Source organism: Syngnathoides biaculeatus, chromosome 15 (assembly GCF_019802595.1).
Source record: "Syngnathoides biaculeatus isolate LvHL_M chromosome 15, ASM1980259v1, whole genome shotgun sequence".
Classification (NCBI taxonomy): domain Eukaryota; kingdom Metazoa; phylum Chordata; class Actinopteri; order Syngnathiformes; family Syngnathidae; genus Syngnathoides; species Syngnathoides biaculeatus.
The window spans coordinates 6,386,880-6,409,728 of record NC_084654.1 but is presented as its reverse complement, the minus strand read 5'-3'; the positions used below and the strand labels follow the sequence as shown (position 1 = coordinate 6,409,728).

Below are 22,849 nucleotides of genomic sequence, written 5' to 3'. Positions count from 1 at the left end.
TTATAATGTGATTAACCAGGGGTGGCCAGACGTTTCTACCCCAAGATGTACTTCTCAAGCACCCCAGTGATAAACCAGTTGAATACTCTAGAAAAAAAAAAATCTTTTTGTGGCCATATAATTTTGTGGAAATCTTCACTAGTTATGTAAGTGCACTGAAAAAAATTGTGAAAGTAAGTCAGAGATTATTATTATGATGATTATTATTCTTTCTCCAGGAGTAAATTACAAGATGCACTCTTTTTTTCCTCACATGAACCACTGGCCCCCAAAATGTCTGTGGACGTTCCTGTTCAAGACGTCACATAAAGTTCCCAGATAAGCAAATAGAAATAAACCTCGTTAATATTCGGTGATTTGAGTTTGGTTGGCTAGCAAATACATTTTAAAGATATAAATTGTGAATTTTATGTCTCCTGAACGTCTTTTGCACTGTGCGGAGGAATCGGTCGCAAAGTGGCGGAGTGCTTCGACTGGGGCCCGCCCCCTCTGCGCAGCGAGCGACGCGAAGTGAGTGAGTGAGTGAGCGAGTGAGTGAGTGAAGTGAGCGAACTTGGCCCACTCGCTCGCAGCACACAACTACAAACATGGTGAGTCGCTCGCCTTACCTAGCTACCGACCAACTGTTGACTCGGCTTCAACTTCATGAATGCCGGGCGGCCGCTTTGCTTTGGCTAACTTGTTCAAATGAGCGCCTCTCAATGCGGCTGCAGTAAAACCAATAGCAGTAGTAGTTTGTCAACTCGTTGACACCTGTATCTAGGTGAGTCCATTTGGTTTTAAAAAGGACATACAGTAAATGTTTTCATTTCCTTCTTTCAACCTCATGTTATTTTCATGTGAACAATTTATATTAATAACTGTAGAGGCCAGACTCCTGTTCATAGTTATTTGATTGATTCTTTTGATTTTTTTTTTTTTTCTTCTACTTCGGTGATTCCTGGGTCAATTACAGTGGTTACACTGCGCGCGCGCACACACACACACACACACACACACACACACACACTTCAAAATTTTCTTGCATCATGTTGGAAATGGAAATAAGCACATGCAAACCAACCTAATGGACTGCAATTGGTGGCAATCACTTGAAGTTATTGTTCATCCTGAATTGGTTTGTGTTTTTTGTTTTTTATGGGGGGTGGGGGTGGTGGTGGAATGTGTACTGCCTTCAATTTGAATTCCTTTTTAACCAACCGACGATCCAAATGTTTCAACACGCCCCATCCATAAGATGACTGCCAAAAACCGGTTTAGTTAAAACTGCAACACACTGGAGCAACATCCTTTGCCTGTCTGGCAATGCCTCTCCAAAACTAGTTGGACAAGTATGTCAAAACTAATTCAGATGAAATCTATCTATCTATCTATCTATCTATCTATCTATCTATCTATCTATCTAGCTATCTAGCTATCTAGCTATCTATCTAGCTATCTATCTATCTCTCAGGATGATGCTATTTTTCAAATCTTACTACTGTAAAACCTTTGTTCATTAACTTTTAAATGTCTAGGCATCAACACTGCATCTTTCATCCAATATGTAGTCCATGTATATGGACAGAGAAGTAAGGGATTGTGTAATAGAGTGGAACCATGATTTACACAATTAGTTCTTAAATGGGGTTTGTAAATTGAACATAATTTTCCCCATCAGAATTAATGTAAACATGAATAATTGGTTCCAGCCTCGTGAAAAGTCCCCCATTTTTTTTTTAAAAACTTTGAATAAAGGAAAGGGAAGTAACAAAGTACATTTTCCAGGTATCTGTGCTTGTGTCGTTATTTTTTTTGGTGACTTTTTAGTTTTACTCCTTACTTTTCAAAAACGTACTTTTTACTCCTTGCACTTTGAAAAGTGTTTTTTAAAGTTTTCTAAAGTTAGCGACGATGTGATGTAAGAAGCAGAATGCTGAAAAACCAGAAGTAATTGAGTCAAGCACATAAGATATCGTGGCGTGGATAAGACACGCCCCTTTGAGCCGAATATGTATGGCAGTGGTAAGCTTGTGGGGGCAAAGTAGTGATGGTAAGATGAAGCCTCATGAACTTTCAAACAATTTCAGGCAATTTGTTCAAGAAAAGCAGCAGGGTGGAGTGACTGCTTAGAGCAGAAGCCTCACAGTTCTGAGGATTTGACTTCAAATCCCATAAACATTCCAAATTAACGTGAACCAAACTCTCAAAACACTATTCTGATTGTCAATTTACTGCAACTGTACACAAGACCCACATTTTAATGTTGGAGCCTGAGGGGCTTATATTGTTGTCAAACATCGCGCCAAATTATGAACCACTTCCTGAATCTATCACTTGGCAGAGACGGGGAGCGAAGCTTCGAATATCATCTGTTCTCACCCCTCCACCAAATCAATCATGTTTCAATAGATGCTTTATAGAAACGTCCACTCATTAACCGACACACGCTACGAATCCTCGACACGTCTTTAGCATCGGTAGGGCAAAGTGTTGCCACATTCCATGTTTGAGGACAGCGACGTCTGAAAACCAAAGATGCACATGCATCTTATAATCACAACAAGGGAACAAGTTGCAACAGTGGAAAGTTGTTTCAACTGCAAGGGAATTACACTTCTCAGTCTCCCTGGTACAGTAGTGTTAAAAATAATCACAGTCCAATGTGACTAACCAGACTAATCCATACTTTCAGTATATGTTATATTGCTACATGTCAAAGAAGAGTTACCATTAGGTGCAGTAGATCCTCAGACAGATATACACACTCTTAAGGCTGTGGAATTGGGCAATTTGCTGAAATGGGTGTTTAAAAAAAAAAATAAAAATCAGTAAGGTTATCAATTTTGTGAAAAACAGGTGTGAATCAGGTCTCCTCTTTAAGGTTAGCCAGCACCTGTTTAACATGCATTTCTCCGTAAAAGCCTGAGGAAAAGGGGTCGTTCAACACATTGTTCAGAAGAACAGCGTACTTTGATTAAAACTTTTAATGGAGAGGGGAAACATTATAAAGAGGTGCAAAAAAATCATAGGCTATTCAGTTAAAATGATCTCTAAAGTCTTAAAATGGAGAGCGAAACCAGAGACACGTGTCAGAAAACAGAAGACAACCATCAAAATACTTCCCAGAATAACGAGATTGGCAAAGGCTCAGCCAATGATCAGCTTCAGGATGACCAAAGACAGTCTGGAATTACCTGTAAGTACTGTGACAGTGAGACGACATCTGTTTGATCCTAATATATTAACCGGAACCCCCCACAAGTCCTTCTGTTTTGGGGAGAAAAAAAAAAAAGCCATGTGCAGAAAAGGCTACAATTTGCCAAAGAACACACTAACTGGTCTAAAGAGAAATGGAGGAACATTTTGTGGACTGATGAGAGCAAAATTGTGAAATTTGGGTCCAAGGGCTGCAGACAGTTTGCGAGATGACCCCAAATTCAAGACCCCTAGTTCAAGGCACAGTACACAGTCAAGGATGGTGGTGCAATCATCATGATATGTACATGTTTCTCCTACTATGATGTTGGTCCTATTTATCCCATACCAGGGATCATGGATCGGTTTGCATATGTCTAAATACTCGTGGAGGTCATGTTGGCTTATGCTTAAGAGGATATGCCCTTAAAATGGGTGTTTCAATAAGACAATAACCTCAAACACACTGGTAAACATGCAAAGTCTTCAACAACAACCAACAAAGCTAATGTCATCGAGTGGCCAGCCCAATTCCCGGACCTTAATCCAATCGAGAATTTGTGGGTTGACATAAAAAATGCTGTTTCTGAAGCAAAACCAACAAATGTAAATGAAATCTGGAATGTTGTTTAGAAAACTTGGAGTGGAATGAGAGCTGAAAGTTGCCACACGTTGGTTGACTCCATGGCACACAGATGTAACAGTTTTAAAAAAGTGATTAGAGATTCAAAGGATTGGTAAAGTGTAGAACCCAAAAAGTTTGTACAAAATTAGTTTTTCAATTTGTAAAGTCAACAGTAGACTGCTATTTTTGAACACCCCTCTTTCAACAAATTGCCCAATTGCACAACCTTAAAAGGCTACTGTCATGAAATGGATGATTTTTAGTATGTTATTAATGAAAACACGTCAGCCAATATGGCCCCATGTGTTTTTTCCACCAGAAAACATGATTTTGACGTATACAGCTTTTTATAACTCCCGCCATGAAAATCCTCTCGGGGGATTTGTTTTCGAGAAGAAGCAGGAAGTGACGTAAAGGACAGCGGCGCCCCCAAATGGACTCGTTTGTTTCCATTAGTTTTACCTCTGGGAAGGTAGCTTGTTGTTCCTTTGTGTTAGGCAAAATGCCAACTCATTGCATTGCTGGACATTGCTTGAACACTCGGGAGAATGGATTTACCCTTCATAAGTTTGCAAGAGACCCGGTTCGTTGTGAAAAATGGATTGCACGGGTGCAGAGGACGAGAGCTTTGTGGGGTCCAAATAACAGGTAGGTGTGTATACAGCTTATAAAAAAAATAATAGTTTGGAGCGGACCATCACCATAACGTAACAAAAGATCCGCGTACGAAATGTCGATGTGCGCGTTGGACGGCATCAGGCTGCTGTGCAAACGGCCGCGAATCTGAAGAACCCAGCCGAGAATGCCTCACTCAGCCGCGTGCGCACAGTAAAGCGCCCCGGCTCGACTGTGTTATTCATCGCGTACTGCGGCGTCTTTGAACACCCCCGTAAAGCAGGACGGCTCGGCTCTGTCATAAGCCACACTGGCTGGCTGCGATGAGCCGCGATGGCTCATCTCTGCCGCGGAAGTGGATTGGACGGGGATGCGGTTTGGCCGTGATCGCATATCAACTGAATATGGCTCGGAACAATATTGCAATATTGTCCCGGTAACTTCACTCGGTTGTTTGGTGTTCTCCTTTTTGAAAAGAGCTTCCGTGTCAGAAGGGGCGCGTTTGTCTCCCATAGTTAGGCTGCACCACGTGTTTTCATTGGCGAATATCCGGGTGACGTCACGGACGGAGGATGCAACCAATATGGCGACCACTTGGATATTATAGAATGACACTTCTGCAACTTTGCGCATGGATGACACGCTCTCCGGTCACATTTATTTTTTTGTATAGATGTTGAAGTGAATAATGTTATGTATTTTTCATTACAATGTCTATTTTAGAATGTTTATAGGGATGACACTTGGACTTTAAGAGTATGTATATAATGGATCCTAAGTTTAGTTGGTGTTCTGAGAATCTGCTGCACCTACTGGTAACTTGTTTGACGTGTAGTAATATAAAAAATATGTATACTTATGGATGTGTCTAGGAACAAAAAATTCAGGTTACGAAACACCTCCTCAGAATAAAATTTCGTTACAAAGAAAATTCAGGATACGAAAGGAAAAACATGCCGCTGGATTTTCCAAATTCCACAAAACGTAAACATCCTGTATCCTGGTTTGTGTGGCGCAATAGGTCTCCTCTCCCATTGGCTATCACCGTAGCATCTTCCTGCCATCCCACTTGTTAGGAGGTGACCTCAATCTTTACCCACGATGCTTTTTGATATCCTTGGACACTTGACTGTCAATGAATCATGCTAACACCCATAGGTTAGCCCGTTTGTGTTTTTTGCAAGTTTATTTGTCTTCCCCGTGGGCCCCAAGAAACTTTACTGAAATTAAGTTGTGTGCGTGCGTGTGTACGTATGTTTTCTCCTCCTCCGCCCCCCACGATGCCTTTTGCTCACTCACCCTTCTCTTCACATAGTCCCCCAACGTGAAAGATAAATGAACATATTTTTTTAAAAGTGATTCTATGTACTTTGAAGGCTTATTTTAGTGGGTGGGCGTTAGGGGGTTGGGGTGCTTGGAACGAATTACACTATTTACATGAAAAATCTGCTTCTACTTACGAAACGACTCCCAGAATGGATTAATTTCATAAGTAGAGGTACCAGTGTATTTTGAAAATGTGGATTAATCTGGTTCGTTATGTTGGACTGCTATGACTTGGGGTTTTGAACAGTAGTGTGAGGTCTATTCAGGGGTGCTGGAGAGGAGGGTCCGTAGGGAAGTCGAATCTCAGATTCAGGAGGAGCACTGTGATGTTCCTCCTGGCTGTGGAACAAGGGACCAGCTCTTCACCCTCACCAGAGTCTTTGAGGGTGCATCAGTTCGCTCAATCAGTCTACATTTGTTTTGTGGATTTGGAGAAGGCGTTTGACCATGCCCCTCGGGGAGTCCTGTAGGGCTTGCTTCAGGAGTATGTGACACCGATCTTCCTGATACGGGATGTTCGGTGCCTGTGCAACCAGTTTCAGTTTTGTCAGCATTGCCGATTGTAAGTCGGACTCATTTCCAGTGAGAGTTTGACTCCCCCAAGGCTGCCTGTGTAGAGGGAGTCCAATTTGGTGGCCTGCACTGTTTTTTGCTGATGATGAGGTTCTGTTTGCTTCATCAAGCCAGGATCTCCAACTCTTACTGGATCGGTTTGCATCTGAGTGTGAAGTGGCTGGAATGTGTATCAGTACCTCGGAATCTGAGACCACGGTCCTCAGTCGGAAAAAGGTGGAGTGCGCTCTCCAGGTCAGGGATAAAATACTTCCCCAAGTGGAGGAATTCAAACATATTGGGGTCTTTTTCACTAGTGAGGGAAAAATAGAACCAGAGATCGACAGGTGGATCAGTGCAGTGTATGCAGTGATGCAGACTTTTTTTGGGGCCGTTGTGGTAAAGTCGAAAGATGAAGTTCTCAATTTACCAGTCGATCTATGTTCCTACCCTCACCTATGGGCAGGAGCTATGGGTCGTGACTGATAGAACAAGATCCCCGACTGTCCAAGCTCTTCCTTAGAGATAGGGTGAGAAACTCGGTCACCCGGGAGGGGCTCAGTGTAGAGCCGCTGCTCCTCTGCATTGAGAGTAGCCAGATGAGGTGTCTGAGGCATCTAATGCGGATGCCTCCTGAACGACTCCCTGGTGAGGTGTTTTTGGCATGTCCCACTGGGAGGAGACCCCGGGGACGCCCCAGGACACGCTGGTGAGACTATGTCTCTGGAGTTGCTTGGAAACGCCTCGGGATCCCCTCAGAAGTGCTGGAGGAAGTGTCTGTATTGGGGTAAGTCTGTGTGTCCCTGCTATAGCCGCTGCGACCCGACCTTGAATAAGCGGAAGAAAATGTATGGATGGCATGAGCGTCAAATAGAATAAAATAATAATAATATATGGGTGTCCACACACATCATCGCATCATTTCAGTTTTAAAGTGGCCATAACCAACACATGCATTGGGCCCTACAAAAACACTTTTTTGTCACTTTAATGACTAAATGAAGAAGCTGTTTGCTGAGAAGATGGTTTGTGTGCGTGCGTGTATTTGTGTTCTGACATCAGAGACAGACAGCGAGAGAGAGAGAGAGTTTAAGATTACATCATGGGATATATGACCATAAAATAGGGATGATATTGCCAGACACAACAGAAACATCTGCAATGTACAAAATGTTTTTTTTTTTCTCAAGTTAGAAGTGATCTGAAATATCCAAGTTGGGGCAGACACACCAATACACAGCATCATAAAACTGTTGTTCTTTGGAGTCTGTCGACATTTGCACGACCCCCCCCCCCTGCTTTAAAATGAGTCATTTTGATTGGCCTGCGAAAACTGTGTGGTCATGTGACTGCCTTGCATCATCTAATTGGTGCATTGAAGTCAAAATGCGCTCGTGATGACGTTGGATTTGTGCAATTGCACGCTAGGCTAGTCGAAGATAGTCGAGAAATATATGGCGGAAGGAGTAATGGCTGGATAATGGACAATTAAAAGTAGAAGGTGTCATTTTGATCAATGTATTGAGTTTTCTTAACGTTAATACTCAAGTAAAAGTAAAAACTATGTTGCATTTAAACTACTCTGACAAGTACAGTTTATCCAAAATGTTACTCGAGTAAATGTAGCGCGTTACCACCGTCTCTGATTATAGCCCATTTCAAGGAATGCTCCAGGATGCCCAGTACAGTAGTTAGGATAAGTGGGACTGAAGATGAATGAATTAAATTTGCATATTCTACAGTACTACTACGCATGCTTATCAGTTTAAATTGTGTTTAAGTCTTTATAAGTGTCTGCTGGAGGTTAATAGGGTTGTGGCATTGTAAATAATTTAAACAAATATTTTGTTGCTACTTCTCTGATTTCACAAATTGCCGGGGTGGTCCAGACCCTAAATCTGAACTAAATGAGGGATTACAGTCATGTCATTCAAATATTGATGCATTAGTAAATCAGAGTTCCACTGCACACAGAAAATGAACAAGTCAACTTTATTTCCATAGCACTTTGGCAGAAACCTCACCTCACCTGTTTGGAAACAGCGACAGACTTTTTAAGGGCTGCTTGCTAGAATAAAAAGTGCCATGTGTGTATAAGTGCTAATTCATTGAGTGGAATGCTTTTACTGCACTGAGCCGCCATCACTGCTATATTTCTGGGTTGGCATCACAACAACACATGAACATAGCACCTGCGGAGTTAGTGCTAAAACTTTCACCGAGTTCAAGTGGGGGAAAATTTGCTGACCTCACGTGTGATGGTTTGAACTCTGCTCAGCCAGACCCGTGAGGCCCATTTTCTTTGGAATTGTTGGTTGAACTAGGAAGGCAAATCTTTGATGTTGACAGAAGTGATGTTCAGCTACAATTTACACCTTCGGTCACATGCACGGCAAGGCTGCCATTATGATGTGGTTTGACAGTCCTGGATGGAAAGGAGGTTATGTGTGTCTGCCTCTGTTCCAGAGGCCCCATATTTGTTGTTCATAGGAGCTCCGATTACCTGCCAACTGATCCTCTCCAGGAGATGCAACAGTAGATATTAAGCCAGCACACATCTTGTCTATGCATGAGAACTCACATGCACACATACTGAAAATCCAAGTTGTCATTGCATGTTGAAGCTCTTTTCTGAACACACACACACACACACACACACACAATGGATGGGGAGGCTTCGACTGTGCTGCCGTCCTCTGATGAAACTATCAAAGTTTGCCACACAAGCACAGGCAGGTCGGACGCAGCCCGGGAAGACTGACCGACCGACGTCTGCTCATTCCCACACAAGGACAAAAAGTGACCGCCTCTCGTCTGGATGGCGACAGACCGTAAGGAACAACTTCTCTGAAGGATTCCGAGCCTTGCAAGTATCCATCATTACTCCCACTATTAAATCGACCACTCTTAATCCCCCCAAGTCTGCTGTTTTAGGATCCTTCCTGCCCTTTTTCCGCCCACCTATAATAATGCTGCCCAAAAAGGTCACTCTGTACCCATTAGGCAATGAGTTTGTGAGCCTGTCCTCTCTCTATGACCTCTTGGATGAGCAGCGGCGCTTCTACACTGAACTCCTGCAACAGCAGGAGAGGAACTGCAGAGCTTTCTTCCAGATGCTCATGGAGTGCTCGTCGGGCCGCGTGGACAGTCTGGTCCGAGAGATGCAGGACACCAAGAATGAGCTGCAGACCGCCAAAGCGGAGCTTGCTGAGGTTAAAAAGCAACTGGTCCAGTCCAACAAGCAGGCGCAGTGCCTGGCCGAGAGCTTGGTGGTAGTGCGGGGAGCGCTGGATGACCTGAGTGCCAAAAGTGAAGAAGGTGTGGGAGGAAGGGGTGTGGATCAGAAGCAACGGAAAGGAGGAGGGGGCTTAGGTTTGGACACGAGACAAAGGAGCCTTAGGAAAAAAAGTGAACCCAAAGCACTGAAGTTGGTGACGGACCTCACAGAGATCCACTTTGAAGGATTAAAGGTTGCGCTTGCTGTCTTCTTACTCATGACGAAGGGATTTCTTGGTTGTTTTTGTAACTCTGAGTTGTTCAAGAGGAATTGTTTATATCACAACAACCAAGCTCAAGATCTTTGTTTAGTTTAAAATCTCTGTAGTAAGCATACCAGGCCTGTAGATGGTGGGATTGGCATCCATCTTGGATGGTCATCAAAATGAGTTTTTGGTGGACATGTTTCATGTGATTCCAGAAATGTAGGGAGGGGGGAAAAAGTCTTTTATTGCGGAGTATAATTGTTTCCTATTGGTAATGTTGCTCTTGGTTTTTTGGTGTAGGCTGACCAACTCACAGAGGAGCAGATTGCTGGTATGAAAGCACTTCCTTTATTCACTACGTACTTTGTTTGGAGAAATAATGTTTGGTGCCTTGTCATGCTGGTAGAGTTCAAGGAGGCCTTCTCCCTGTTCGATAAGGATGGAGATGGGACCATCACCACAAAGGAGCTGGGCACTGTCATGAGGTCGCTGGGTCAGAACCCGACAGAGGCCGAACTCCAGGACATGATCAACGAGGTGGATGCTGATGGTACACTGCCTACGATTTCTCCCCTTGTGTCTTTCTCCCAATAGTCTAATTTCATGTCATTTATGACTTTGGTATTACCATTTAGGCAACGGTACAATTGACTTCCCCGAGTTCTTGACGATGATGGCCAGGAAGATGAAGGACACTGACAGCGAAGAGGAGATCAGGGAGGCTTTCAGGGTCTTTGACAAGGTGAGTGGTCTTTCTCTCCTCCAATGTCCTCAGCATATCTCATGTGTGTGTGTGTGGTGTGTGTGTGTGTGTGTGTGTGTGTGTGTGTGTGCGTGCACGTTGGCAGGACGGCAACGGCTTCATCAGTGCTGCTGAGCTGCGTCACGTGATGACTAATCTGGGCGAGAAGCTGACAGATGAGGAAGTGGACGAGATGATCAGGGAAGCAGACGTCGACGGAGACGGACAGGTCAACTACGAAGGTGCTCGACCTTTTTTGCCTTCGCTATTCTGCGCGTGTCTCAGGACTGACATTCTTTTTGTTTGTGTGTTTCCACAGAGTTTGTTAAAATGATGATGTCCAAATGAAGTGCGTCCAGAGAGAAACAGAAACAGTCAAATGTTTGACGTAGATTATTCCTGCAAAAAAAAAATCTACATTTAATCATACAATTTTGTATTGACAACTTGATAATTAATGTCGGGGAAACGTCCAAAGTGTACACATTTAACAGACTCTTAAAACGAAACCAATGCACTTACCGCCTTTGTACTCTTGATTCCCAATCACCGTTACTGTTGACAGTGGGATGCCAGTGGCAGGAGGAGGAGGACGAGGGCCCAGCAGCCACATGCACACGAGTTATACTGGAGAAATACATTGGAATGGAAAAAATAATTGACATTTGACGGTTTCTGCCACGTCGGGATAGCTGTTTACCTTTGGGGAGGGTTGCCGTGTCCTCACATCATGAGGGGTTTTCAGGTGTGTGATTTTGGGTGTGACGTCAGCGCACGTCAGTCGCTGTGTTGCGGGGAATGAATTTTAAATGATCATTGAAGCATGCTGGGTACTTTATATTGGCTTTAATGTTTTGTACGTATCATTGTATGGAGTTGTTTGTTTCACATTAAAGGGGACCGGGTTTATGCTGTTTGGCATTTCTAGTTTAAAGTATATATGCGTGTGTTACGGTCAGGCCCGGCGCTGTCCAACTGTTCTGTTTAGTTCAGCTGATCTGCATTCCGAGTTGTACATGCTAGTCTTCAAATTGTTTTTCCAATAAAAGACCATGAACTAAACGCTTACCCGTTTGCTTTTGTGTTCTTGTCATGTGATGACTTTTAGAGCAACATGTTAGTTGTGCCACAAAAAAAACCCCAACAACCTCTACTTTCACAGATAATTATTCCAGCCCCAGTGGTCAAGTGTTGATGTCTGAGGGGAAAAAAGCAGTACCCAAAGGTTGCATGGTGGGCGACAGGTTGGAGTGTCTGCCTCACACTTCTGAGGACCAGGTTTTAAATCCTGGAATCCCAACCTCCCCTGGCTGTATGGACTTTGCATGTTCTCCCGTGCCTGCAAACGTTTTCTCAAGGTACTCTGGTTTCCTGCCACATCCTAAAAACAAGCATGGTAGGTTTCCAGAAGACTAATTTTCCCGGTAGGTGTGAATGTGAGTGTGAATGATTGTTTGTTTCTGTGCCCTGCTATTGGCTGCCAACCACTTCTGGCTGTAGCCTGCTTCTTGCCTGAAGATAGCCTCCAGCACTCCTGAGACCCCAGTGAGGGGAAGAGGCTCAGAAAATGGGCGGGATGGAAGCAGTATACTACAGCGACTTTCTATTTGACTCCTGCTTTTTAACATCTGATCAGAAAAAGTACAGTAATAGAGGCTTTTGAAGGAGGAAAGACAAAAACAAAGGAACAGTATGGGATGTTTGAATCAGTCGTCCGACACAAAGCAAACAACTTGTGTGTGAGACATTCGCCCACAGTATCTTGCTGTCGCGTACAGCCGCCATCCCAGTGCAACCAGTGCTTGGTTTCTACAATGGAGCACACTGCTTGTGGGACAAAAGGCTCTCATGTTTCGTTCACATGAATATTTAATATTTTCACCTGCAAAGAAAAGGTGGCACGCCAACTTGGACCATTTAGTCCATTCATAGATGTGACCTCGTATGAAAATAATGTTCCCATGACTTTGTATTTTTCACTTTATTGGATGTATTATAGTTGTAGTTTATAAAACTTTGTGGGCAGTTTAATTTGTCATACATTCTTATATGATTTGCAAGAGAAGATGTCCAGTAGTATATGTTACTCTCAAATTGTTTCAAGTCAGCCCACATGTGTACAGATGACCCGTAACTTTACGGGAAAATGAGCACAAATAGCGCACACACACTTGGACCCCCCACCACTAATATAATTCATACAATATATATATATATATATATATATAAATATATATCCTTTATATTGATTCTTCTAATTCTAATTTGAAATCAAATTATTTTCCATTTACTTAGTTTTTCCAGTATGATAGACATAATATAGATATTTTGAATCGTAGTTGCCAAAGAGGTCATGACCGTAAGGAAACAATACCAGGTGATACCCGAGACTTGAGTGGAGGTGTGCACGATTGATAGCACAGGACAAAAGTTGTCTGTATGGTAAAAATGCCCCTTGTAAAAGACACACTAAGGAGCGCACAACATACATGCATGCATATACCCAGTTGCTGCCGAAAGTTTCAAGCGACACCCGTGGGACAACCTGAAGTCTAAACACTTCAAAATGAATTCAGTCAGAAAAAGAATCAAGAGACATATAATCGACTTTTATTATCATCCTCAGCTCAGTCGGTCATTTACAGCATGAAAGGATCAATGAGCCACACTCGTGTACAATCGTCTGGTGACATCTCAGTAACATCATGCTCTGTGCAGAAAATAGAATAATTTAATTTCTAACAATAACACTGATGGCACTAGAAAATATACAACCATTACACTTTGATTTTGTTGCAAAAAAAAACTGACCTACATTTAAACCAGATGGATGTACAGGTGCATTTCATTTACAGTACACACCGCAAAAACAGAATAGACAAGAACCTCCTCCCAAATTGTTTATAGGTGGCAATTTAGTAATTTTGGCAAATTTGCTTATTTGCACCCTTTTGTGACTTGAGAACTTACAGTAAATACTGATTCTGCGTACAAAAGCTTGACATGAAACTAAGGCCTGTACCTTCCTGCCGGCTGTAGGTTCGGGTACTTTTTAGACGTAGACGTCGTCTCATTTCAATCTTGGCAAACAGGCGCATCTCCTTTGTTGGCGTACAGTAAAAATCTCAATGAGAACCAGCATAATACAGCATACAGGCAACATTACAAACTAGCTACTGATGGAAAAATTAAAAAAATCAATGTACAATGGCACCTTGACTTATGAGTTTAATTTACTCCTTGACTAGGCTCTAAACCCAAATGAATGGAAATGTCAATATTTTATCCCAGCCCAAGAAAAAAAATGTGTAATGCTTTTTTTTAAAAAAAATATGACAACTAGTGTTGTAGGATTCCTGTTTGAAGTCAATGGTGTGCGTGCCTTGATGGGAAAATACAAAACTACAAAAGGTGGAGTAATATTAATGTTTTCCACGGAGGTTTAAATGTATGAAATGTAATGAATGACATTTGTGTACAAACAGGGTTCTCACTCGCACGACAACGACGCTAGTTTAGTTTGCCACTCTACAGTGTTTTGCATTGCGTGTTAGGATTAGGCTAGCAAATGTTTATGACGTAAAGTTACAGTCGAGGGAAAAAAATAATTTCTTTGTTTTCAGCTTTTGGTACATTTGTTTGGATAAATATAATGGCGACAAAAAAAAAAAAAAGTGGAGCGTTAAATTTTCTTAATTCTTTACAATTCTTTTGATTTTACAGTAACTTTCAACTCAGAGTGGCAAAGAACATCTTACAGTAAAAATAGGAAGTTTTTTGGAAGAATTATTCATCCATCCATTTTTGATACCGTTTACCCCCACTAGGTAACTGTCGACAAAAATAAATAAAATAATTTGGCCGCAGGTATTTTGAAAAGCTGGTAGGTCAGATCACTTCTAAATCAAGGTGCCACCGTCCAGTACTTGCATTGGAACACCATTACGAAAAGGGTTGACAGTCGAGGGAGGTCCGTATTTTGGCATTTCGGCAAGCAGGACGTGATCAGCATAATGTGACGGTATGTGTATAGTGTGGCAAATCAAATCGCTCAGCTCTAACCAAGTGTCATCAAGTTTGACATCATCGTCGCTATCAGTGCTTGAATCACATACAGTATGCCAACGATATAAACAGAATGTAAACTCTTCTTTTACATGTAGGAAATGAGTCAAAATGCAATGGCAATAAAATACGAACACACCCAAAAATGATAAAACAGCATCACCAGAGGTAGTGGGGTAGGGTTTACAGCAAGGCATTATGGGAAGGGAGAGTTCGTCATTTGACTATAGAGTGTGCGCAAGTGTCGTTTCGTGTCGTGCAGGCATGTGTGAATTTGTCACAGGCCTGTTTTTGTGCTCCACTACGCTACTCGTTGTACGTGTGAGTCTCATAATGCTCTGGGAATGATCGTGAAGGGGAGGATCGGGCTGCTGGCCTCCAGTTCCAAAGCGGTGAGGAAACACTCTGTGGCGGCAGCGGCGTTCCCTTGAGCTTGCAACACCTCACCCAGGCTGTTCCACACATCGTGAGCCGTACTGCACACAAAGTACACATATTGTGTAAAGAATACAAAGCGACGTGGGGATGAAATAGGGCGGCACCTCAAAACTTCATGAAATTTCACTGATATATGCAGTGTCAAAAGGGGCAGAGCAACAGACCACATGAAGAGGCTAGAACTGCACATGAATATGAAATCAGTCTGCGAATAAAACACAACCTAATAAAAAATAATAAAAAAAACAGCAGCCTTTTGAAAAGGTTAAGTATATACAATTAAAATAATACAGTTGAAGTTTGATTTCTGTGCATTATCCTGTTTAGTTTCCAATAAATGCTAAAGGAGTCAGTGCAAGGTAAAAATCAGCATCATCCTCTCTTTTGCCACGCACACATCAACGCAGCCATTCTCGTACATTCCAAACATATACTGGCCACTTTCTAAACACAGACGCTTTGTTGCCAAATATGTGCCTATAACAAAATTGTATTCATATCCGTTTAATGTGACTTCTGTTTTCGGACCTCACTGAAAAGTCGGGGATGTAAGATTTAATTTAAATCCTGACTCATGACTGCAAGCTTGCATCTGTGAGGCGGTTGCGGTATTTGGATTTAATGTACTGTAGCTTATCTTGCCCACAGAGGTATGTTGCCCAAATATGGCTAATACAGTACTCCAAATGCATATTTGTTCATATTCTTAGTGTCGGGAAGCACATTCCATGTTTCAAACAACTTTATCGGCTATTGTGACACTTTCAATTTCGCTGCAGTTTTGGCTTGGAGCTAGCTGGGCTTTTTGGCAAGTGGCTTTTCCACTCCCAACTGCTAACTGGGCTGCAGATGTAGCATGCCTTCCATCGAAATATCTTTCCACATGACTGTTTTTGTCATTGGGCAACTTCTCATTACAAAGCAGACATGTAGGCAAAACATCCGCGTTTGCAAAGACAGCAAATGATTCGGTGCAAGAACTGCTAAATCCTCAGCTATCTTTTCTAGTTGACCTTTTGCGAGCTATGATCCATCCCCCCTAAAACCAAATCTATTATTTTCTGCCACACCTTTTTCCATTTTCATACATTTCTGATAAAACTCCAAGGAGCCACTAGGAGGGCGTTAAAGAGCCGCAGGTTGCCGACCCCTCGTATAAACCTTTAAGAGTGGATGTCAGTCAATTACAGGCAGAATTTCCCTATTCTACTTGTGGCAGAGTTAGGCCTCTATCCTGGGTGAACAACAGGGGTTCACTTTACACCAACACACACATACACCTACCTGTTGACCTGCACTGCATCCCTCAAAACCTTTTCTGACAAACTGTACCGTTGCAGCTGGTGGAGAATAAGACCCTGAGGATAGCAGAAAACACAAGAGATAAACATTTGCACATTGACTTTCTACAGTATAGTACCATAGAGTATGTACCATATTTCTTTAACATTGATCCACTAAATAAAGGAATTTATCTGAAGTGTCCCATTCTTTATATATTCATCAGGACGAATCTTGATATTCCAGAGGAACCAATACCCAGAGAAAATGAGAGAAATGTCCCAGCCAAAATTAGAACCCAGCCACTTTGATTGACTGTGAGGCAAATCTGCTTTCCACATGCACAGCGAAATGTATTTTTTTTTTTTTCAAAGTAATGTATTCATTTAAACCCAAGACTCTGAACAGGAAATAATGAATGAATTATTTAACTTTTAGAACCGGTAGAGCAGGGTTACAGACTGCTTGGCCATCTTCCAGGTTGCTTTGCTGTTACCTGCTCTTTCCAAGCTAAGCTAGGGAAGGAATTTATCAGAAACTGTCAACATGATTGCTGGCCTCGCTGATCTACAAACTGAGAATGAGAAAGCATTGGAGGGCAAAAAATAAATGGACTTTTACTAAAAGACAGTTTCATGCAGTTTTCATGGGTCAGGTGGTATAGTGCTGGTTAGACTTTACAAGTATCTTATGGGCTTGATCAGTATTGGCCGATAATTAGCCTTTCATGCTGATCGGCTTTAATGTCATAATTCAACCATCGATCAATGACTGCGGAAGAAATTTACTGTCGCCATTCTGTACAGTGTATTTGAATCCAAAAGCTAATTTATTTTTGTCTTGTCGTGGCTTTTGACGTACTACTATAGATATTTGACAGCCAATATGTATAATAATAATTATTTTTTTTTTTTAACATCAGTGGTGTGGAACAGACAATACGTCAAACTGACCAGATGTAATGCGTGGATTAGACCACAAGGCTGATTTGGTTGTTCACGATTGCACTATGTCAAATTACTGCAATAAAATGTTGGACTCCGATACCACAGCATCTCGTCTTTTATAATCAATGGGCTTTATATCTTGTCAACTCAAAGGCGAGTTGGAGAGTCAGGACCTCCATAGTGCCACAAAGCATGCTGGGAACATGTTTTCTGTCAATTATTTCGTGTCATTCTTTTTAGTTTAATTATTTGCTAGTTATATTGGTTCCGTTTGCTGTGGTGTGATAATCTTAGTTTCGATGTGACAGAGTGAGTGTGTACAACATCATCAGCAATGACGCGCCTACACAAGCAGTTTCTGGGCCAACGTAAGATTCTTCTGCTTACAGATATTAAATGCAATTTTTCCTCACTGTCTCGTGAGTGCGGTAGCTTACATACAAGCTAAAACACTTGCTGGCATTGATGCTAACAGTGTAACCAGTCTGTTTAAGTTTCCTTTGTTGGTCAAGCCACACAATTACAAATGTTGGAACTCAGTGTACGCATAAGGTGCACCACATTGTAAGGTGCCATGTCCAATGTGGTGCCTTGTCTATTTAGAATAGAATTTAAAGGGCCACTGTCATGAAATGCATGATTTTTAGGATCTTATTAATGAAAAAACGTCAGCTGTCATGGACCCATTAGTTTTTTTCACCACAAAACATGATTTTGAGGTTTACAGCTTTTTGTAACTCCCACTATGAAAATCCTCTCGAGGGATTTGTTTTCGAAGAAGCAGGAAGTGACGTACATGGCGGGACCGCCCTCAAGTGGACTCGTTTGTTTCTATTAGTTTTACCTCTGGGAAGGTATCTCGTTGTTCATTCGTATTAGCCAAAATGCCAGCTCGTTGCATTGCTGGACTTTGCTTGAACACTCAGGAGAATGGATTTAGCCTTCATAAGTTTGCAAGAGACCCGGTTAGTTGTGAAAAATGGATTGCACGGGTGCAGAGGACGAGAGCTTCGTGTATTCCAAATGACAGGTATGTGTGTATACAGCTATTAAAAAAAAAAATAGTTTGGAGCGGACCACGTAATCGGTCTCTCATAACGTAACAAAAGATCCGCGTATGTATGACAGTCGTGCTAAATGTGTTGATGTGTGCGTCGGACGGCGTTGGGCTCGCCGGCGAAGGCTGCTGCGTCCCGTCGCCAGCGAAGGCTGGGCGTCGGGCTCGCGGACAGCTGTGGCTCTGAAGAACGCTGCCGACAATGGCGCCCTCAGCCACGTGCGACGACAACGCAGTAAAGCGCCCTGGCTCGACGGTGTTCTTCATCGCGTACTGCGGCAGCTATGAACAACGCCCTAAAGCAGCCTGGCTCAGCTCCGTGATAAGCCACCCTGGCGCCGAAAATGAGCCACACCGGCCGGCTGTGATGAGGTGTGATGGCTCATCTCCCCCGCGGAAGTGGATCGGACGGGGAGGCGGTTTGGCCGTGATTGCATATCACCTGAATATGGCTCAAAACAATGGGGGGAAATATTGCCCCGGTAACTTCACCCGGTTGTGTGATGTTCTCTTCTTCGAAAAGAGCTTCCATTTCCGAAGGGGTGTGTTCGTCTCCCATAGTCGGGTTCACCGCCTGTTTTCGTTGGCGACGTCACGGACGGGATGCAGCCAATATGGTGACCACTTGGATGACACTTCTGCAACTTTGTGAATGGATGATGCGCTCTGCGCTCATATTTATTTTTTCGAATAGACATTGAAGTGAATGTCATATGTATTTTTCATTACAATATGTATTTTAGAATGTTTATAGGGCTGACACTTGACCTTTAAGACCTTTATGATTGTGAAAATACGTTTAAAAATAAACTTAAGAGACCAAAATTTGCAAATATGCGGGAGTGAACGGTGAACTGTTAATGGGTAAGAACTCACTGTAAACAGTTTGCTTGCTAACACGATTGTTATTGTGGCATCCAATGGACGCAATCAGAAGAGCAGTTTATTTTATTTAAAAGTCACATCCTATTTTTATGTCCATGCCATCGTTTTATACGTTACAAAAACATCTCGTGGGCTGGATTAAAACGGTTTGCAGGCGGGCCTTGTACGATTGACACCCCTGATTTAAAGCCTAGTGCTGGTTCATAGCAGTTGGAAGGGGCACACATTTCACTCCTCCCAAAGTATCTTTGAGCAACAAAAGTCGCTCTCAGTACTAAATCACAATTGCATAGAAGAGGTGGTTACTTGTATGAATGGATAGACCTTCATCACTCTGTAAATGAGGCAATATTTTAAAGGCACTTTGAAAGTCTACTGACATCCATATATACATTTTAAAATAGATATTGTTATGAAAACTACAGATAATATTATTCACTTCAATGTCTATAGGAAAAAAAAAAGGAGCAGAGAGCATGTCATTCATGCGCAAAGTTGGGGAAGTCTCACTCAACATCGCAGTGGCAGCAATATTGCCTGCAACGTCATTTGCACACGTCACACTAGGACAGTCGCATTAGAAACACGCTGAGCCACCTGCTATGGCAGATGAACAAGAGAGATTTTCGGATTTTTCTTACGACCCTTCTGATTCTGAAGCTCTTTTTTCAAGAAGAGAACATCTAAGAAGCAAGTGAAGAGACCGGGGCAATATAACCTTATCATTTTGAGCCACATTAGACGATATGCGGATCACTTCTAACTGACCACAGATTCCTCTACAGACTTCAAAATGACTTGTCTAAGTAGCGTACTCAGGAGGACCCATGCTGAACGAAGTAATTACTTCAGGGGTGCCCAGACACCAGTGGCCGGTGTGGGGGGGAGCTCCTTTCTCCTCCCCGCCAGCAGTGTGACACCACGAGGCAGCCAGACAGCCTCCCAGCCCGACCCACCTCTACATCGGGTGAAACGGCGACTAACTGCGACGACCGGCAATATTACGCGGATCTTTTGTTACATTCTGAGAGAAGGATTATGTTGTCGGACGTGGACGGAGCTTTTATTAATGCTGTTTTCAGAGAAGTTGTTTGAGTTTGGTGACTGTACGTCTATTTAGCTTGTGTTACACGCTACTAAACTGTCTTTGTACTTCTATTTTATTGTTTTGTGTTGTATTGTATTGTGTGTGTGATTAAATTGTCATAACCGCAATACAAGTGCTTTGTTATATATTGCTGGTTTGACCAAGGGGATTTATTCTAAATTTACATGTTACATATGCTATGAAGTTTGAGACAAATTAGTCCCCCACAACTATTATTTTTTCAATAGCTCTATACACACCTAGATGTCATTTAGAACCAACAAAGCGCTTGTCCATTGCACCCGTGCAATCCATTTTTCACGACGATCTGGGTGTTTTGGAAAAGTGTGAAGAGTGAATCTATCCTCCCGAGTGTTCGGGTAAAATCCAGCAAAACGACAAGCCGGCATTTTGGCTAACACGATGAAAAAACTAAATTTTGGCTGGTAAAATAGGAATAAGCCAATATAAATGCTCCACCCCACCACTGTAAAAAATGTCACTTCCTGGTTCTTCTCCAACACAAATGCTTTTTCATGCCGTGAGATGCAAAAATCCATGTACGACAACATTATGACGTGTGGCTAAAAAACGGATGGGTCCATTCTGGCTGCCTTTTTAAAAAAATTAAACACATACTAAAAATCCTGCTTTATGTGTTAGTAGAACTTTAAGTATCTTAAAAGGTAAAAGGCCAATTATGTTAGAAGTAATCTGACAATCCCACATGAGTGAGCCTAATTACATAGGGGCCAGAAAACTCTTCAGGTAAAACGGATAACACACAGTTGCACAGAAGGTTAAGGGCAATTTATGTGTGTGTACCCATGTGTGCGTGCGTTTGTATAAAGTTATATTACCAGTCTCTGCATGGTTTTAACATGCGTTGGGTTGATGGATAGGGCTTCTTCATACCAGCGTTTTGCCTCATCTATGTTGCCCCTGAGCTCTGCAATCTGCCCCCTCATGAAGAGCACATTATGGGATGTGGGAAAGAGGTTGGCGGCTTCTTGAGTACAGGCTGATGCCTCAGCAGGCTTCGACATACTGATGTATACCTCAGCTGTCAGATATTAGATGGAAAGAAATTGTTAGAGGGACAAACAAAAAGCTGTTAAAAAAGCCACAGCAGTTTAGCCATTATTTTATGGCTAAATGTATTTTCATTACTAGTGGGAAATAATTTAAAAACAAACATGGAATTCAAATAGACTGGAGTTGTACAGTGATTTATCAACACTATCACAGTGCTCAATGGGCTTTACAAAGCCTCACATTCACTCTCCAGGGGGCGGCTGCTGCCATGCAAGGCATTGATGGGCCCACTGGGAGCAAATAGGATTCAACGTCTTGCCCAAGGACACTTCAACATGTGGTCAGTGGGACCCTGGATTTGAAGTCGAAACCCTTTGGTAAGTGAACAGCCCACTCTACCCACTGAGCCACAGCCGCTGTATGAGAATATCCTTAAACATAGACATGCTACCTTCAATTATGTTTGAGAAGTGAAGCAGCGACGGTTTCTATGGGTGCACCAAAACAGCACAGGGCCTCCCGCCCGCCCCCGGTACTTAGGGCGGGCAATCGAGGCGGTGGGACACTCCTGCTCTCACTCCAGTTCCGTGAAGAGATCAGTGGAGCTAAATTTCCAAATCACTTTTTCTTCAAATACTATTTGATGTCTAGTTTGTGAAACCTGGTGATTGAAAGCTAATATTTGGTGTTAGTGGGCCAGTTCTTTTTGGCTAATCTCATAGACCAACAGAAACAGGATGGATTTATCTTGCAGCTCTGATTAAGTTAACAGTAATCAGAAGGGAAACAATCATGATCTTACTCTTCCAAGATTGTGTTATTTATATGTGTGATGATTTTGAAAACACGTCTGTGGTTAATGGCCAGACAAATATAAACCCCTAGAACCTGAAAGTAAAATGTAAATCCATCATTACAACCAAATATTTACTATACTACAATGTAGTGTAAAAGTACATGTAAGTACTACCTGCATGCAGCCAGATCTGAGCCAGAGTCAACCACGGGTGGAGGGGTCCGTGCTTTGGGGCACTACTCTGCAGGGAGGAGGCCACCTCAGACAACGCCTGCTCAACACGGCTTGCTGCTATTGATGTCGCATGCACAGAACCTGCGAGGACATGTGTACATTATTATCCCCTTAGATGTTTTTTTGACAAGTATGGAAACGGCAATATAGTCTAGTTTAATTTGGATAAGTAGCCATGTGCCAGAGTGTACTCATAGTCCCAACCAAAGTGCACTGCTGTTTTAATTGTAACATATTAGAAGGGAAGTTACAGTGAAGAAATTAAGTATTTGAACTCCCTGCTGTATTGCAAGTTCTCCCATTTACAAATCATGGAGGGATCTGAAATTTTCATCTTAGGTGCATGTCCACTGTGAGAGAGATAATCTAAAAAGAAAAATCCAGAAATCACAATGTATGATTTTTTTAACGATTTATTTGTGTGATACAGCTGCAAACAAGCATTTGAACACCTGTCTATCGGCTACAATTCAAACCCTCAAAGACCAGTTAGCCCGCCTTTAAA

At 42.4% G+C, this 22,849-nt stretch overlaps 2 protein-coding genes across 4 annotated transcripts in view; one reads left to right on the top strand and one right to left on the bottom strand.

Annotated features, from left to right (window-relative positions):
- The first annotated feature begins 444 nt into the window (after positions 1-444).
- On the top strand, positions 445-11,573 carry LOC133513430 (calmodulin-alpha-like). Of its 2 annotated transcripts, none has more exons than XM_061844236.1 (6): positions 445-590; positions 10,078-10,108; positions 10,184-10,327; positions 10,413-10,519; positions 10,626-10,761; positions 10,839-11,572. In XM_061844236.1, the coding sequence occupies exons 1-6, from the start codon at positions 588-590 to the stop codon at positions 10,865-10,867; spliced, it is 450 nt and encodes a 149-aa protein (XP_061700220.1). In that variant the 5' UTR covers positions 445-587; the 3' UTR covers positions 10,868-11,572. The 2 variants fall into 2 exon arrangements, with proteins under 2 accessions (XP_061700220.1, XP_061700221.1); XM_061844237.1 differs by lacking the exon at positions 445-590 and adding an exon at positions 599-763 and having other exon boundaries at positions 10,839-11,573.
- A 1,534-nt stretch (positions 11,574-13,107) lies between these two features.
- Positions 13,108-22,849, bottom strand: part of ttc7b (tetratricopeptide repeat domain 7B) — a 39,628-nt gene continuing 29,886 nt past the window's right edge. For both annotated transcript variants that reach the window (XM_061843861.1, XM_061843862.1), the window contains 4 exons: positions 22,285-22,425; positions 21,140-21,342; positions 16,307-16,380; positions 13,108-15,060 (listed from right to left, as the gene is read on the bottom strand). In XM_061843861.1, coding sequence (XP_061699845.1) covers positions 14,913-15,060; positions 16,307-16,380; positions 21,140-21,342; positions 22,285-22,425 — 566 coding nt within the window. In that variant the 3' untranslated portion in view covers positions 13,108-14,912. The remainder of the gene's footprint in view (positions 15,061-16,306; positions 16,381-21,139; positions 21,343-22,284; positions 22,426-22,849) is intronic.

Excerpts from the sequence above, each read along its gene's own strand:
- LOC133513430 (XM_061844236.1), top strand. Across the intron at positions 10,328-10,412 it reads CAACGAGGTGGATGCTGATG|GCAACGGTACAATTGACTTC; the intron begins GTACACTGCCTA and ends ATTACCATTTAG. Across the intron at positions 10,520-10,625 it reads CTTTCAGGGTCTTTGACAAG|GACGGCAACGGCTTCATCAG; the intron begins GTGAGTGGTCTT and ends GCACGTTGGCAG.